This window comes from Protopterus annectens, chromosome 5.part0 (assembly GCF_019279795.1).
Source record: "Protopterus annectens isolate FY-2018-M chromosome 5.part0, PAN1.0, whole genome shotgun sequence".
Lineage (NCBI taxonomy): Eukaryota > Metazoa > Chordata > Ceratodontiformes > Protopteridae > Protopterus > Protopterus annectens.
In genome coordinates this window covers 1289704701-1289723917 of record NC_056735.1, presented here as the reverse complement: position 1 = coordinate 1289723917, position 19217 = coordinate 1289704701, and the positions used below count along the sequence as shown (strand labels likewise).

Here is a 19217-nt window from a genome sequence, read left to right as displayed (position 1 = left end):
AAATGTCTTTCTTAAACCTGTTTGTGATAGTGCCCAAATTCAAAACAATGTCATTTCACAACCTGTTGCCTCTTCTTCCACTTTCAAGTTTCCTGGTAACACTAGACTGAAAAAAATGCTTATCATCACATTCCTATTCATTCAGACTTCAGGTGTTTCTTAAGGTTTTGTCTGTCTAAATCACATTATTAGTTCTCTGCCTTACCCTTTGGACAATACACTGCACCAAGAGTGCTCACAAAGTGTCCAGCTCCAGTTTTAGCTCACTGCAGGCTACACAGTATCCACATTTTTCCATATTTAGATGACTTGCTTAGCTTTGCAGTCTTTTTCAAAGTGTTAGGCATCTCTCTCTCTCTCTCTCTCTCTCTCTCTCTCTCTCTCTCTCTCTCTCTCTCTCTCTCTCTCTCTCTCTCTCTCTCTCTCTCTCTCTCTCTCTCTCTCTCTCTCTCTCTCTCTCTCTCTCTCTCTCTCTCTCTCTCTTGGGTAAGAGATCTCTTACACAAGCTGGAAATCCAAGAGAACATTCAAAAGTCTTTCTTGACTCCTTCACACAGAATTGTGTTCCTGGGATGCCAACTAGACACCTCAGTTCAAAGAGCTTTTTTTCCACAGGAAACACAAGATCTATATGTAGATCTATTTCTAAATTATTCCACTCAAAGTCTGGTCACCTTATGTAAAATAATACCTCAGGATTTTGAGTTTCATGACATCTGTGATTGGCATAATACCCCTGACATAACTCCACATGGGAAAGATACAATGGTATCTGAAATGTCTTTGGTCCCAGCATCAACACCCTTTATCTTTTCAAATCCCAGTGCTGGGGCTTGTCATAAGAGAAATCATTTGGTGGAGACAATAGATATACTTAAATCCAGGTCTCCCCTTCTCACTCCTCACTCCAAAGCAGTAATTCACCAAAGTCACCTTGGACTTTGCTTGGGGAGCAGTTTCAAGAGGGATAAAAGAGGGATAAAATTGTAGGGGGTCTGGGACACCAAGAACAGATGCAAGTACATAACTATCAAGAAGATGCTTCCCCTGATCAAGGCACTCAACTCTCTGAACAATTTTCCAAGATCTGATCCATCGGTAGGGAGATCCTCAAGTAGACCTCTTTGTTTCCTCTCTGAGCAATCAACTGACAAGATTTTGTTTCAGAACTCCATGCAATAAGTCCTGGAAGACAGTTTCCTTTTCTTTTCCTCAGACAAGAATGTTCCTCTATGTTTTTCCCCCCTTTCCAGTAATATCAGAAGGACCCCGCAAGATTATTATGATGAATCCTTTCTGGCCTAGGCAACCATGATTCTCACTTCTTTTTGAAACAGCCAGGGGCAATTACCACTAGCTTATTTATAGATTGGATATACTCACATAAGAACAGGAGTGTTTGATACACCATGACATAAATAAATATTGACTGACTGCCTGATTGATAGGGTGCTAATTCCTTTTACATACCTGTTTATTGAGGATGTGCAGCAGGTACTAATGGAGGCAAGAAAGCATGTTACTAGAACATCATATATTAGCAAATGATGAAAAGGGTTTTCTAGTTGGTGCCAACATCACCAGCATTCATTCAAGGCTAGTTAACCTATTTGTGTAAGTTACTATCCTATGGCCTTTCTTATCCCTCTATCAAGGTGCATTTATCAGCCATTTCATCATGTCTGTCCATGGATCCTCCTGTTTCAATGCAGTCTTGTCAAAATGTTTTTGAAAGGAGTTTTGAATAAGAAGCCCCCTTCTTGGGACCTTAATTTTGTGTTAGAGAAGCTAACACTTGCTTCATTTGACCCAGGTAACTTGGCTGACTTGAGGTTCTTAACATGGAAAACAGTTTTACTGATTGCTATGACCTCTGCAAGAAGTATATATGACTTGGAAGCTCTTATGGTAAGTCAACCCTATCTCATTTGGGTCTATATTAGAACATCGAAGTTTCAAAACTTCGAATGTTCTAATATCAAACCCTATTCAGCGAAAGCTGAAAATATCGAAGCAACAGAAAACTGAATTTTTTCCTAGGGAAAGAATTTGGTTGTCCATTTCTGTTGCTTCGGTATTTTCAGCATTGTGGTGGAAAGTTATGGGTCGGGTTCAGGTAAGTGTGCGATTGAGTGCGGGTTAGGGTAGTTAGGGTTAGGGTGCAGGTTAGGTATGTGTGTGATTGTGTGGACGTGAGGGTTAGGGCGGGTTAGGTGAGTTAGGGTTAGGGTGCGGGTGAGGTGAATGTGCGATAGTGACGGACCTTAGGGTTAGGGTTTGGATTAAGGTAAGTGGATAGTTAGTGGTGTGTGTATAGTTTAGTGTATGGTTAGGTGTAAGATTTTAGGTGTATGTGTGTGGATTGCTGTTTGTTTGGTGTGTTTGTGTTGTGTGTATGTGTTTTGGAACAGCAAAATTTTTTCCTAGGAAAAAATTTGCTGTTGTGTATGTTCAATGTTTTCAGCTTTCACTGAATAGGGTTCGATATTAGAACATTCGAAGTTCTGAAACTTCGATGTTCTAATATAGACCCTCTCATTTTCCACAGGGACAGTGTTTCTTTGAGACTTGATCCTTCTTTTGTGCCTAAAGTGGTATCCAGGTTTATTTTAAGTCAAACTATCCATCTCCCCGTTTTCTTTCCTGAACCTAAAAATGAGAGGGAAAGGAAAGCCAGTACTTTGGATGTCCACAGACACCTCAGGTACTTTCTTGACAAAACTAAATATTTCAATTCTTTGGATCAATTGTACATTTCTCATGAAAGCAAGAAGAAGTGACAACTTGTGTCAAAACAGACTATTTCCAAATGATTGTCTAAGGCTATTACCTTTTGTGATACTCACCATAACAAAATGATTCCAGGCAGGGTCAAGGCCCACTCTACCAGAGCCTTGATTTCATATATGGCTTTTTGGAAAGGGTTGGATTCTAGAAGTATTCTAGAAGCTGCTACTTGGTCCTCTGTACATACTTTTATGCTATAAGCTTGAGTCCTTGTCTAGTCCATATCATGCTTTGCTAGGACCATTCCCCAGGGGCTGCTGAACTCTTCTCCTTCCTCCTCCCAAATGTAGTTAGCTAGGGTAATCTACCCATATAGCTAAGGCAACTGCAGCAGTGATCAATATGATGAATATAATACAGTTGTTTAAGTAACCTTACCATAACAGTACATGTTCGTTTGATTACGGCTGCAGTAGCCATTCCCCTCCTTCCAGCTACCTTGTTTTTGTGTGCATTTTATGCCAGGGTGCAGGCATTTACTTTTTGTTTTTAAAACAAAAAAACACACACTGGAGCCAGAATAAGTTGAGCGCTTTCATCCCATTTATTACAGAACGTCTTCAGAACCCTAAAATAAATTACATATATCATTTCCTTTTATACCATTACTCTCCTGACATCATTTCCTACATTACTAATTCTTAAAAGGACATACACATTTAACATATAATTACTCAAAACATCACTTTATGTCATACTTTTCAATAATAATAAACTATGAAACAGTCCCTAAAGCTTATACAGGAATCTTCTATTATGTAACCATACATTTATTATAAAAAACTTGAACAATACTAACCAATATTATGTCTCACTTAAAAGATAACATAAATTAAATAACTTTTGACAGAAATCTTGTCATTAATGCCCGGTGCTATATCAGTTCTTAAAAGCATTTGCCATTTAAGTTCTATTTTTTCTAAAAAATTATTAAAGGATCCCACAAATTTATCTGTGTTCACTTTTTCAACTACAAAAAAGGTAAACTTTCTAAAATTTTCACAGTTTACAGAATGTTTGGCTAAAGCGTTACTCATATCCTTTTTCTTTATAGCCAAAATGTGCTCTCTAACTCTATATTTTAACTTTCTAATGGTCTTACCTATATAGAAATTTTCACAATTTGAACACACTGCAAGGTATACCAATCCTTCACTTTGACAGTTATACCTATCTTTAGCTATTAAAGTATACTTCAGATGTTTGAAATGATGGCTCTACACCCCCATCATAAATCCACATTGACTACAGTTTGTACAAGGAAATGTTCCTAGATGGGAAATAATTCTGTCTTTTTCTATCTATTTACTTTTTGTTGTTTCCAGTGTTGTCCTTTCAGGACTCACCCTTCCTCTCTCTGTTGTCAAGAAAGCTCTTAAGGTCTTTGCACCCAAACCCGTTTTTTAGACAGCTCAGCTTGAGCTGCCTGACAGTTTAGGAGTGTGGAAGGTGCTCTGAAGCTTTGGAAGCTGGACAGCTGCTATATCCTTGGCAGGATATAACCCATACAACTAAAGCTACTACAACAGTGCTCATTCAAACATCTACAATCATAGTAAGTTTACTTACACAAATGTACTTTCTTAAAGCCTTTCTGAATAATTCCAGTTTTCCATGTGTGTGTTTTTTCTATTAACTCATTAATACCTGCGGGGAATGAAATGTCACACCTCTAGCAGCTTTCACACATCTTTGTATTCTAGGGCATTTTCTGAAAAGTCAACTTAAAAAGTGTAAGAAAAACAAATGTAAATATTTTGTGAACAATAAAAGCTATTGAAACTGCACAAATATAGAACAGTATGATCATGTTGCCGATCATAAGTAGTTTATGTGTTTGAGACATGGATGGCAAGAAATACATTTCTCAAGAGTGAAGCTTAAAAGGTGAATCTTGGCATCCATTGTGAAAACATAATAAAGGGTAATGATTAGAGATCCAATCATAATTCTTCATAGGGCTTGGAGCTTTATCTGCTCCATTTACTACTAGTTACAGGAAAAAAATCACTAAGTGTTTTGCCAGCTTTCAAGACCATAAAACACTTTGTGAGCACTGTCAGGAAGGCAGTAACATGCTATCTTATTTTACACAAAGTTAGGGACACATTACCGACACAGACAGCAGGCAACAACAATTTTTTTTTAATTTTGCTGTTGTTTGCTGGTCAGTACTGGCAGATTTAACTACCTAGTGCAATACCCATAATAAGTGAACCAGAAGCTGCTTAACACATGTTAAGATCAGGTCTCCTGCTACTGAAGTGTTTAACTGATTTGTCTTTTTCTAGATATCGGAGTGTAATCACTGCACTCCATGTACTACAGTAATGTTATCAGTAAAAAATATTCTTTACAGGTATAACAGTCAGTGTATTCTTAGTCTTTCCATAAATACTATATTATAATGCACACAAACACAGGATTATGTTTTGCTAAACCTTCTAAAACAAATTGTCATAGCTTAGAAACTGTACAACATAGGCATATATTTTTAGAACACTTTTGTTAAACAGATATAAACTTTCACATGACAGCAAGAAATTCCTCTCTGTGTGCACATTTACTGAGATATTTACAGAATATGAAAACATATGCTTAATTTTATAATTAGCAATATAGATAACACTGAATATCTCTCAAGATGTGCAACTTACAGTGTAAATAGCAGTGACAGTTTTCTTCAGCAATGTCTAAAGTTTCACCTGATGCCATGCAACAGTTTGTAAGTCATTTGTTTTTTTAACTATTAATTATATATGGACATATTGCTATTTTTCATAATTAATAATAAACAAATAGCAATAGCTCCAGTGTAATATGATATAAATGAACATTGACAATGAGTTTTTCTGTCTCTCACCATGGCATATCACACCATATCCCTCAATAGTATATAGGGTTCTATTTATAAAAATATAAACATAAATATGAAAATATTAATGATAAGGGGCAATCAGTGATTGATTTTTCTAGTGCAGAACATCCTAAATTAAGAATCTTAGTGTCCTTTCGTTAGCAATTCCTTCCCCTTTCTAATACTTCCTATTGTAACTGATAAGTAACGTGTTACAAAACTCAGACCCAAAAAAGTCTAGATGCCAAAAGGACCTATGGGTGTTAAATGGAAGTATAGAAAAAGGCATTATGGGCTTGAATGAGTTTAAGGAATCATGCCTTTTCAAGTTCTTTCATGTGGCTTATGCAAATGCTACAAAATGCAGCATCATATTCAATTATGGGTCAGATAAGGTGAATTGTTTTTTTACTCATGTAGTTTTTATTTTCATACATATTGTTAAATTACTCAAATTATATTATGTTTAACAATTTAACCAACTATATACAGTATTTAAAGTCTGACATAAGTAAAGAAATCAATCAATTCATAAAACATGAATAAAGAAAGCAATTCTACAGTTATCGGAGTGAGACTGATTCCAGTTGCAAAGTATCAATCAATGATAAAACTTTCCTGCAAGGGTTATTTACTAATGGCTTAGGAAAAATTCTAAATTCTTTCATTTTAATTTTTATCAATGCTGTTTTCTTCAGTAAAGATAAAAAATCTCCCACGGTAGGCACTGTATTGGAGTTCCACCTTTTGGTTGTGCATTTCCTGGCAATTGCTAATATTGTCCATAGTAAATACAAGTTTGTTTTATTCAAGTGGGGAACTTCATTTACATTTAATAGAGTTAGAGCTGTAGAAAAAACAAAGGATTCTGTAAATATGCCCTGTAGGAAGTTATTAATAGCACTCCAATAAGTTTTAATGTTAATGCAGTCATAAAAAATATGATTCCAATCACCGCTAGACTATTGCTGACATCTCCAACATAAGCCATTTCTGGAGGAACTAATTTTAGCAATTTTATCAGGTGGTAATGCTCTATGTAAAAATTTCCAGTTGAAAATTTTCCAATATTGTGAATTAGATGTGTGCTTAACAGAAAATAAGATGTTTGATTTGTTTTCTGGTGATAGACATATTGAGTGATCTTTAGTGATATGTTGCCAGTAAGATGATTTATGAGTCATTTTGTAAGTTATTAACTCTCTATATAAATTTGAAATAACATTGTTCATGCTATGATTGCTATAGATAATTCCATACAACCTGCTTATGAATTTTGGAATATTCTTAAAAGAAGAATTTTAATTACCCTATATAGATCCTGAGAATATGTTAAGGTACTCTGAAGTATTAACCAGTCTTGAGATGGTATTTTATAAAATATCTTTATATATAGTATATCTAAGACCTTTTGATCTTTGATGCATTGCTGCCAACAAATAACGTTTTTATGTTACCAAGAAATAAGGACTTCTCTATGTATCTTATCATATATGTTATTTGTAATAATAAATGGAATTAAAAGATCAAACCAATGTTTTATATCCATATTTACATTAACAAATTTCCTAAAGACATTAAAAAGATGATTAATCAAGTTTAATTTAGTAGGTTTTGTTATATTATATTGCATATTAATGCTTAATAAATACCATAGTTTATTAGTTTTGTCTCTTACAGAAAAGTTTTTTAATAAGGTATTTTAATTTATTAGTATAACAGAATGCAACAATTTCCAATTAGACGAGTACTTGGGATTTATCCATTCTATGACAGTTTCAAATATGGAAGCTTTTATATAGGATTCAATATCGGGAAAATTTAGTCCTCCTTGTTCCCACGGTCTAATGTGATGAATGAAGGCTACTCTGTTTCTTTTAGGGAACCATAAAACTTTAATAAGAGTGTATTTATTTCTTTAAGGAGATGTCTCTCAGGATACATCTGAATAGCTTGAGCTACGTACAAAATCTTGGGAAGTAGAACCATTTTTATCAAATATAATCTATCCTCAAAAGTCAAACATATTTTATTCCACTTGTTCACAGAAGTTTGTTATTATATTAATAATATTACTGTAGTTAACAGCTATTATCCCTTTCTAGTCTTTGCACAAAACAATTCCTAAGTAACTCTTACTTACATGTGTTTCTTTCTTTTTGTTCAGTAGCAGGAATTTTGATTTTGACTTATTAAAATGAAGACCCAAAATCATATAATATTTTCCAATTAATAAATCTAATTCTTCTAATGCTTTTTTGGAATCAGGTAATTTAAGAAATACATCATCAGAAAACAAACATTATTTTAGGATTATATTGACCATATATATATCTACACCTTTTATTTTTGGACTGATGCATATTAAAACAGCAAGACTGTCAATAGCGAATGTGAATAAAATAGGTGACATGGGACACCCTTGTTTAGTGCCTTTAGTAAAACAAATAGATTCCAAAGTAAAAGGTCCTAATTTAACATAGTCTAGATTATTTTTATAGATATTCTTTATGAGAGACAAAATTAGGGGGAAGTCGAATAAAACTAGAATTTCAGATAAATAGTCCCAATTTAAGGAATCAAAGGTTTTCTCTATGTCTAATCCAACTATCAGTGCTTCTTGCTTTTCCCTATTTAAATATTCAATAAGAGTTAGTATCCTTTTAATATTGTCATGTGTATGTCTATTATATATAAATCTGGTTTGATCATTGTTAATTATTTTGGATAAAGGAATTTTCATTCTTTTAACTATAATTGACATGTTGTTGTTGTTGTTGTTGTTGTTGTCTTTCGGCTTTTCCCGGTTGACATAAATATCTTATAATCATTATTTAATAAAGATATTGGTCTATACAAACTAGAAAAGCCAGGGTCTTTTTTTCTTTTAGAAATGGAGTAATTAAAGAATATCTCCAAGAAGGAGGAATTATTGCTTGTGTTTGAACTTCAAGCAAAGTTTTGTGGAAAAAGGAAATTATGGATGTGGGAAAAATGTTTGTACAACTCTATAATTATACCATCTAATCCTGAGGCTTTATTAGGTTTACTCTCTTTTATCTTCTCGATTACTTCCTTATATGATATAGGCCTTTGAAGATCCAAATTTAGATCGTCAAGATTTTTTTTTAATTTAGTGGAAATTGCTTCCAGATTCAATTGATCAATTGAAAAATTTTTTTTTGTACTGTTCTGTATAATGACCTTTAAATGGATTGAGTATATCACCTATATCCGAAACCCCCTTTCCCATCCCTTTATGTAGAATGTTAACAATATTATTAGTTTTGGATTGGATGTTAATCCTCATGGATAAGTTATGTAAGTGCCTAGGTGAAGTAGCATAAGAGTTTACCTTTAATCATTCTAATGCTAAATTAGTTTTGTGAGTTAAAATTTCATTATACTTTTAATTTAAATCCTCTATTTTCTTTTTAATATCTATGGATTTCGGGGTTTTTTTAGATTTAAGTACCAGGAGCTGGGATTGCTATTCTTGTAATTCAGATTCCCATTTTTTGATTTTCTTTTTAAACCAGTTAAAGGTTTTGCCATATATATATATATAGGCTTTTAGTGAATCCCATATCATAACTATTTTGATATCTGTAGTATAATTAGTATCAATAAAAAAATGGAATTCTGACACTAACCATGGTTTGAATTCTTTACTTTTTGTGATTTAAGATGGAATTCTAGATGAAAAAGTTAATGGTTTAAACTCAATTTGAAATTTCAAAGAGAATTGTGATCAGAAAGTGGAAATGGAATTTTTGCGAAAGTTGAAATTTTTTAATGTAGGTCCTGAGCAACAAATATTTTATCTATTCTTGTTTGACTGCCAAATCTATAGTCTTGATGGGAAAACATTAATGAATTAACTTCTTTAAAATGAACGTGTCTATTAAATGAAATGTCTCAGTCCATTTTTAAGAGTTTTGCAGTGGAGGATAAACGAAGAAATCTCTTATCAGTGGTTTCAGAAATATCAAAAATACAATTAAAATCTCCTCCTATTATTAAGTTACCTTTATAGTTATTAGCAATGAGATCTGAATGTTTTTAACAGTCCCTACTCCAATGCCGGGGAACCAATATATGTTTACTAATGTCCATATTCTGTTCTTAAATTTCAATGTCATAAGAGCTATAAGACCCTCTTTATCTACATATTTATAAATAATTTCAGGGTCAATTATATTCTTTTTCCATAGAATTGTTACTCCCCTGGTCTTTGACTTATAAGAGGACTGAGCTAGAATAATGTAACCATTAGGATTCCATATACAACTATCACTTGTTTTAAAATGAGTTTCTCGAAGAAAGACTATTTGTGCCTTATTTAATTTTAAATATCTTAGTAGGTTAGATCTCTTACTTGGATTATTTAAGCCATTAGTATTTAAAGATAACAATATCAAATTCCTACTCAAAGTAAGTCTACTTTATTATTTATTTCTATTACATAAGTCCCCTCTGATAACAATGATGTTATATTATTTTGTATTTTTTTAATACTATAATCCAACATGTTTCCTTCATAGATGTATACAAGATAAAGTTTAAGTCAGGCTTAAAAAAAAGAAAAGAAAAATTAAGTAATGATATAGTTAATAAAACAAAGGTAAAATGTACATTGTCCCATTCTAAACATGGAATGAAAATCATTCCTAATCCAACAGATAAACATGGATCTGTTAGATTATATCTCATGACTTGTCTAGTTAGATCGTCCGAGCTCCATAAATAAAAAATAATTATATGGAGACTACTTTACAAAAAAAAGAAATATGACAATTTGTGTATCATACCAGGATAAATTACCTTCTTATATTTAATATACAAATTAGAAATTCTCTATTAATCTAAATGTTAACCTGCTATGTAATACAGTTATATGGAATTCCCAAATCCTAACAAAGTGAACTTATGAGATAGTGATACCTAACAAATTGAAACAGAATAAGGTTACAGTTGCATTCAAATTAAATATTAGTAATATATGTATATTACAAAGCAGAGTGGGATTACCTATTCAACAAATATATTAACTCACTTTTATTGTCATGTATACGCTGTTGTCACTTTGTGCCCTACTTGATAAATCTTTAAATATAAATGCAACTACCTAACTGTTAAACCATTCAACTACTGTGATATATATATAAAGCTATATAGATTTGCTTTAAAAACAATCAGATTTCCAATACCCAGTGAATTCCTACCTGAACAAAGCATTCATATATGTATAACAAATCTTAGCCTTTCTTTTTACATGTCTATCTAAAAACCTACATTACAAGTTAACATATATTATTTCTTGTCTTGAGAACAAATGAACAACATTAAATATGAAAAAGCATATTTGAAAAAATAAAACCTTGAGTTAATTAGCAAATCTAATTTGGTTTTGATTTGAATATAAATTATATCAAAGACTGTATTGAAAATGGATTAGATTTATTTGAAGAAATAGTTCCATAAAGGATATCATGCATTGCCCATTAAAATGGAAGGAGTAGCATACATCTCTGGCTACATGAGACCTCTTCCAGTAGCTCAAAACATTTCACAATACCAAATGTAGTTAGACATCCAATAGATATTAAAAACATACTAAATGCAATAAAATACATTAGCAAATAGAAATAGATCCCTCTGAGAAGTTACTAGATATATAGACTAAAGAAGCAATGTTTTTTAATAATAGAGCAATACATTTTAGAAAATATTAAAGAAAGCAGTATATAATTGCCTTTCAAGTAAAGTTAATTATGTTTACTCCACATATCATTAATTGTATATTTAGAGAAGTGTAGGTTCATTTCTATATATTAAAAGAATGTAGCTATAGATTGCATAGGAGAATAATCTGTATTAATCTCTATTAAAAAACAAATATTTTAATGATTGAACTACAGTACACAAATGAAGCATATCTATGTAGGATTATTAATAACTTAAAGAAATACCATATTGATTCTAAAAAAGAATGTTGTTTCTTTTCAAATAACAAGACTTATTAAATATATTATATTTACATTCCACCACCACACAGTCCAGCAAATATTTTTTGTTTACTACTCATAATATTAATAAAATGATATTAGTCACTCTTACTCTGGGATGTCTAGTCTTCAGTTAAAGGGGAGACTTTGAATTCCAAACATGTAAACAAGTAGGACTCTTAAATAATGAAATAACAAACATTGGTCTTGGATTCTTCATATTAATAAGCCATTCACTATGATTTCAATTTTCTTAGCTACTAAGGAGCAAAAAGTAGAAAATATTTGAATTAACAAATAGCTAGTCATAATGTAAGGTAGCATCTTTATAAACTAGTTACCTAACTACTTACTAGCTTTCAGACAGTGATAATTGATGACATTAACTAACAGATTTAAGAAATCGGCAAGTGGTGGAAAACTTGGATAACATGTTGACGGAAAGTTATTACAGACCCCACGTGACACAGTTTACTTTTTATCAACAATCTGCTGCTGATCTAAAGCCACCGTCAGCAGCATTTTCTTAATTTTAAAATATAACAATATTTTCTGTGCATTGTGATAACAGTGTGTCTTAATGCATTAATAATACAACTCTACATTTCTTATCTACTCTCTGCCAGACAATGTGGAACTAGTCTTTTTTATTTAATTCTATATCTCATCCAGTTAATGATATATGTAATGCTGTCTGAAAGTCACCTTATGCACAGTGACAACCTTACAACTGTCATTCTTCACCCTCTGTTTACCACCTGCAGTCTTTTAGCACACTTGTATCTGCATATTAAATCAATGTCTAAGCTAACCAATTACATGCTTTTCCTGGTTGCAGAACAGTTAATGTGCACCTTACTTAACAGTGTTCATGTTCTATATTTGGGGGAAAAATGAAAACAAAAACAAAAGGGTGACATAAATTGCATTACAGCAGATATAACTGCTTAACTAATATGCTGTGCAGTTGTACTAACATACATGTCCCATCTTTAACTGTACAGGATGCAAGAAAATGACAAGACAAAAAGTCTGGACAGACAGTATCATTACTTAAAAATATAAGCATTTCCCCCTCTATCATTTCTTTGTAAATAAAGCATTTTAAAATAAGCCTTTATTTATTTTCAAAATCTCACAGATAAACAGTACAACTAGCCTTCCATCTCCCCCCATCCAATCACTATCCATGTCCCAAAAAGCAACAATTTATTCACATCATCGCACCCAATGTCAGCCCCAATTTGAATTTTCCTCCAAGCTAGGAAATGCGGCATAGGTATGTACAGTGTATTCGGAAAACCCTCTGAACTCAAATAATGAAACATGGTGTAAGGCAACTCAGACTAAGTCCTTCTGATTATTAAAATTAAGTAACCATTTTCATTATTGACTAACCTAAACATCTTAAACAGGAATGTACAGTCAGTTAAATAGCGAACGGTAAGGATCAATGAGACAGCCATTGAGTAAATCCATTTCAAATATATACAAATTACTAACTAATACGAACTCACCTTTATGAAGCAGTACAAAAGTGTGCTGATTAAATTTCTAAGGATCAGGCATGAGCCATCACAATAAAAACTTTAACCACAAAAACTAAACATGCAGCACTTGTATAACTCACACAGTTAAAGGATTTCCTCTCTCAGGCACAGGAAGTACTACTGTAAGCTATTACCTCATTTCCTGTATATCAAGGCTGTCAGAATCAAGAACTCAAGTTCCAAGACAAGCAAAGAAAAAAAAAAGAAGAAGAAAACCATGTAATAGTTCAAGATACATAACGAGCTTGAATATTTCATTGCTCCTCTTCAAAGAATGTATTCCCGCCATTTATTACTTGCAGTTTTTTTTCTTTTTTAAAAAAATGGCTTGAGAATTTAAATCACCAGCGCAATGAAGTACAAATCACAACTATGACTGACGATACACTCCTCAAAGCAAACACATTGGGGTGAGAGCAAACTGAATGATCAACAAGCAATTCCCAAAACCAAAATAAATAATCAAACACCACCAAGCACAGACTGCATAACCCCTCAAGTGAACCAGAAAGAACACAAATCCAAAACCACCACAGTCTTGCACCTCCATCCATTCACATCCACATGCTCCAAAACCTTTCAATCAATAATCAGAAGGGGAAAGATGGAAAAAAAAGACCAAGATAATCAAGCATGGTGAAACATAATATGAATTCTACCTGAATTTCCCATCTACAGTAGGAAATAATGACTAAGCAAACCGCTCTCAAACCAGTCAGACTACAACAAATGTTAGGTATCTGTTTCAGTGCAGAGAAGTAATGGCACTCTACTGATATTGAAATTCAATAAAATAAATGTATTCACAAGCACTTTTTTTTAAACAAAAGAAGTATATGATAAACAGCACTCAAGTCAATCAGTAGTTAAGAAGTATATGATAAACAGCACTCAAGTCAATCAGTAGTTAATGCTTTGAGAGATTAGCAGAAGTAACAGTATTTGAATCAGTCTTTTGTTTTTTTTCTTTTTGACATCAGTCCATGGATTTTTCTCAGGAGATCTCTTTAAAGAAGGGGATGACCAGTCCATACCTTCGGGAATATATATAATGTTGTTATTTTTGATGACAAGAGAAGCATCTTTAAAGCTATTAAAGGTTCTCATTTCATTTGAGTAGAGGATTTTGATTCTGGCAGGGAAAACAAGTTGTGATTTGATATTGTTCTGTTTAAGTAATTTTAGAAGTGGCCAGTATCTCTCCCTCTGCTCCAGGACTCTGGAGGAGTAATCATTGTCAAATCTAATTAAATTTGTTTTATATTTTAGGGGAGCTTTCCTCCAAGCAGATTAAAGCACTAGTTCATTATCCAAGTGAGACAGGAATTTTATCACAGTTGATCTAGGAGGTGTAGTAGATGAGGTTGAAGCTGGCTTCCCTAAAGGTCTATGTGCCCTTTCTATGCCATATGACAGACCTTCTTTTAAGTCTAATGTTTCGGGTATCCATGTATTTAAAAAGGAAATAATGTCCTCACCTTCAGTTCTCTCAGGCAGACTGAAGATTCTAATGTTAGCTCTTCTTTCTCTATTCTCTAAATCATCCACTTTATTAAGCAGCCAGTTATTCTGTTTAAGTAGAAATTAATTCTGCGCATCTTCTTCCTTAAGTCTTCCCTCAATATCATTTAAGGAAAGCTCAATATTTGTTATTTTAGTTAGGTGTTGCTGAAACATTTCTGTCAGTACATCAGTCTGCTTTTGGCAGTTTTCTTTGCGATTTCTCCCAAGTTCCTTTAAAGACATCTATTTTCAGGGAGAGTTCTTGTAGAGAAGCAGTCAGCAATTGTAGTTCCTTTCTCAAGGCCATATCAGAATGAGAATTCTTTGATATGCTAATTCCCACAAGATCTGAATAGTCTCCAAGATAATTTGACAGGATAATATCTATTAAAATGCTCCATAATTTCAAATTGATATAGATTATACCTTAATCAATAATTTTTGTTGTTTTTGTTAAAGGAATTTAAATATTTTCCTGTATTTTATAATAGTTTTATGGAGCTCTGAAATTGTGCTGTTTTTGGTTGGCCATTCAGGCTCTGCCCTCCCCCCACCCAGATAAGGTGAATTGTAAAGTGTTGCATTAATGTCTGTCGAGTGATTAGCCTTTTAGAATCAGATTTTTTTTAACTCTGGTATATACATAATCGTCAAAGTTTAAATTGCCTGTCATTGATCCTATATTTTTTTTTAATGATTTGGTTAATTATTCTGTAATTATAATTTATTTCCATTAATTAAATATGATGTCAGTGCTATTACACCAGGTTTATATTTTTGTAGACCATCTTGGAAATCTTATTTATTTAAGTAATTATGCAACTCAGTTTGCAAACATGACTATGTAATATTATTCATAGTGCATTTCCCATTTTATATCTGAGACAAATAGCTTAAACAGAAGTGGCCCCACTATGGAGATAGGCACCATTAATAACCCCTGTTCAGATAAACAGGTAGCCCACAGTTTTGACATCCTATTGCTTAACTAGGGTTTTACCCATTGAATTACATATGGTTTGACAATCAGTGCTTTCAATTTCTCAAGTTTCCTTTATATGGAACAGTATCAAAAGCCTTAGCAAGGTCAGGATAAGTAGTATGAATTGTCAGTCCTTCATCAGGTGCTACTGTTACCTCTGCAAAGAACGTCACATGATTCACAAGATGTGATCTTCCCTTAACAAGCCCAAACTGTTTCATACCTGGAAGTACGTCCCTTATTATTCTCAGAAAGTTCTATTATGACTGTCTATGGTTTTACATAGGATACTGGTACAGCCTGATAGGTGCAAAATTATTTTTATCTGATGTGACTGTATCCTTTATGGATTGGTACCATTACAACTTGTCACCATGGGTCATGGATGTAACAACATGATAACATTTTACTGACAGGGATTTAGTCAGTCTCCTTGATTCTTTTTGAGAAGCCTCTTGATATGTTGTTTGTTCCTGAATTTTTAATTTTAATTATAGAAGCAGTTATCCCACATGTAGTTAAATAAGCTCATCAAATTAACACAATTGATTTAAAACTGTATGGTAAATAGTGGCCCTATATTACATAGTGTTCAGAACACAGCTGCTTCAGTTAAATAATCCTTATTTGAAGAGTGCATTGTAATGCCTATTATACAAAGTTTACCTTCTCCATGCATTTCCTCTTTATGACTTTCAGACTAACTGATTACATGTATACACTGCATGTAAGATTTTTTTTTATCTCCTCATCTATGCTGCAACATAAATTTCCAAACTGGTATTCTGTAGCCTGAAAGGAAAAGTTAAACTGTTGTGTTTAATTTTATATTTGGTTCACAGATTGTACTTTTTTCCTGAGTTAACAGTTAAATAGAATGTAGCAATTGTATGTTACTTAACTAATGTTTTGCCTATTTTAGGTTGAAGCAGCATGTACCCTCGGTTGCATAGTGCTGGGAAACACCAGCTTGCAAGTTGCCCTAAAGGAAAAAGAAGACTTTAGCTATACAGATGTTCTTGAACTTTTGCAAAGTTCAAATCAGGTATTTGCTTTTGCTGTCAAATGAATGTAGTCAGTCTTTTAATTATAGCTTAAGCAAAATAAGAACATTTACATATCATACTAGAACTTGTAATAGCAAACCATCATACCATGGGCATTAGCTCAGGACTTGTTCTTTTAGTGCTACAAATGGTAACTGGGAAATACATGAGCTCTGTCATTATTATCATCATCGTCAACAACCCCCCTCCCATATTTTCCCCATTTTCTACATGAGATTGGGGTGCTGTGTCAGCTGTCACCATCTCGCTCACTTCAATGACAATCTCCATTCTTCTTTCACACAATTCACCCACCTCTTTGCTGGACACCCTTGTTTTCCCTTGCCTTCTTCTTGTCTGCCCTAAATCTACTTTACCAGATTGTCTTCTGCATTTCTGCACATAGGTTCATAGATTCATAGTTAAGTACTAGGCTAGTAGATCTTGTGGGCTATTTTAAGCCTAGCCAATTTTCCTTTTGTGCTCAAATTAACCTGTGTCATTTGGTTAGAGAGTAACTTTACCCATCTCATGGTCAATGATTATATATTACCCCTAATGAGAATAATGAGGATCATACTGTAGATAACTTGAGGGGACCAATGTATGCGATAAAGCATTTAGGAGCTGTCTCTGTCCATTAGTAATACAGGAAACAGTTCCGGGGTAAATTTTCTGTTTCCCATCCATAGATTAAAGCTGTGCTTGAATATGGAGAGGGTTGAACTTTGTTTAATGTGGATAGGTAATCTATTCCAGAGCAGTGGTACCCTTTGTGGGATATACCTGCCCCCAAAACCATTCTGTTGATGTTGCAGAAGAGATTTAGATTTCTAGCCTGGGTATTCTGATGCCATTGGACTTGCTGGTGTGCAGTAAATCCATCAGTATTGAGTTGTAGGATGCCTAGTGTGCCAGATACAGGTCACCACTTAGCAGTCTGTAGGATACCGAGTATTGTGACAGGCTTTCAGTCAGTCTATGTAGGACATGTAGTTTAGGTCTTGTATCCTTTTTATTTTATTTATTATTTATTTTACATTTGTTGACTGGGGATGTCCATCTGGGCACAAAAGCCCCTTTTCAGTTGAGGCCGGGGAAGTAAAGCTCCAGTACATGCACTACAGGCACAATCTTTTAAGTTATATAATATCAACAATGTCAGGCAGAACACAATTAAAATCATCATCATCATCCTCTTTCGGCTTTTCCCATTAGGGGTCACCACAGCGGATCATCTCTTTCCATTTCTTCCTATCCTCTGCATCTTGCTCTGTCACACCAACCGCCTGCATGTCCTCTCTCACCACGTCCATAAACCTTATCTTGGGCCTTCCTCTTTTCCTCTTACCTGGCAGCTCCATCCTCAGCATCTTTTTCCCAATATACCCAGCATCCCTCCTCAGCACATTGTAAAATACCTTTTATAGGTTCATAGGTTGGGTCAATATTATCATATCACATGCTCAGAAGAGTGAACGACAGATAACTGACCCCATGTAAATGAAAGCTTACAATGTCAAAACTTCAGAACAGCGATTATTTTCCAATGGAAAACAATCACTGTTCCAAAACAAAAAAAAACAGTAAAACATTACTTAACATGGGGGGGCTTTGTCCCCCCACACCCCTGACATGCGGGGCTGTGCCCCACACACACCTCCTACTTAAATATACCAACTCTGAGATCACACTACAGTGCTGAAAAGGCAAAGTAGCGAAAGCGGCCAAACAAATTCTTTCCCAGGAAAAGAATTTGCTGAAACGCCGCTTCGCTATTTTGCCTTTTCTCACTTTACTGTTCAACAAAGACGCATTCAACAACCTGCATCTGTGACGGCATAATAGGGAACCTCATAGGTTCATAGGTAGGTACTAGGCTATCGGCCCTAGGGCCTATACAAGCCTAGCCAAAAAGGTACCCTGGCTTTCGCCACCCAAGAAAATTATTTTCCTGTGCCCCTGTCAAGCAGAGCCACAGAGGTGATCCCCAGGGTGAATTTCCTATTTCCCATCCAGTCATCAAGATTTTTCTTGAAGAGTGCTAATAAGGAGTTTTGTTTGCTATATATAGGTAGTTTGTCCCAGAGTATGGGAAGTCTCTGGGACAGGAATATATCCCTCCAGCATATTCTGTTTATTGTGGTAACAAGGTTTAGGTCCCTAGATCCTGTAGCCCAGAGGGATTGGGATTTCTTTAAGTAAAGCATGTCCAACAGCTCTGGGTTTGACATAGCTTTGTATGTTAGGCAGAGATCGCCTCTGAGCAGGCGATATGCGATGGAGTAAAGCTGGAGTTTTTTGAGGCAGTCTGCGTAGGGCACATGTTTGAGTAAGATATCTCTATGGATGTTCCAGTTATTGCATCTGTCTGGACAGAACATGTGCTTGAATAGCCATAGTCTGTTTTTTTTACCTTCTCTGCAATTGGAAGTACTTTTGCTTCACTCTGATGTTTTCATTTCTTCATGTGTCCCACAGTGT

The 19217-nt window shown here is 34.1% G+C and overlaps 1 protein-coding gene across 1 annotated transcript in view; it reads left to right on the top strand.

Annotated features, from left to right (window-relative positions):
• The window catches only part of LOC122802354 (ankyrin and armadillo repeat-containing protein-like), a 1115117-nt gene that overhangs the window by 1022312 nt on the left and 73588 nt on the right, over positions 1-19217 (top strand). Inside the window, exon 20 of the mRNA XM_044071991.1 lies at positions 16610-16732. Coding sequence (XP_043927926.1) covers positions 16610-16732 — 123 coding nt within the window. The remainder of the gene's footprint in view (positions 1-16609; positions 16733-19217) is intronic.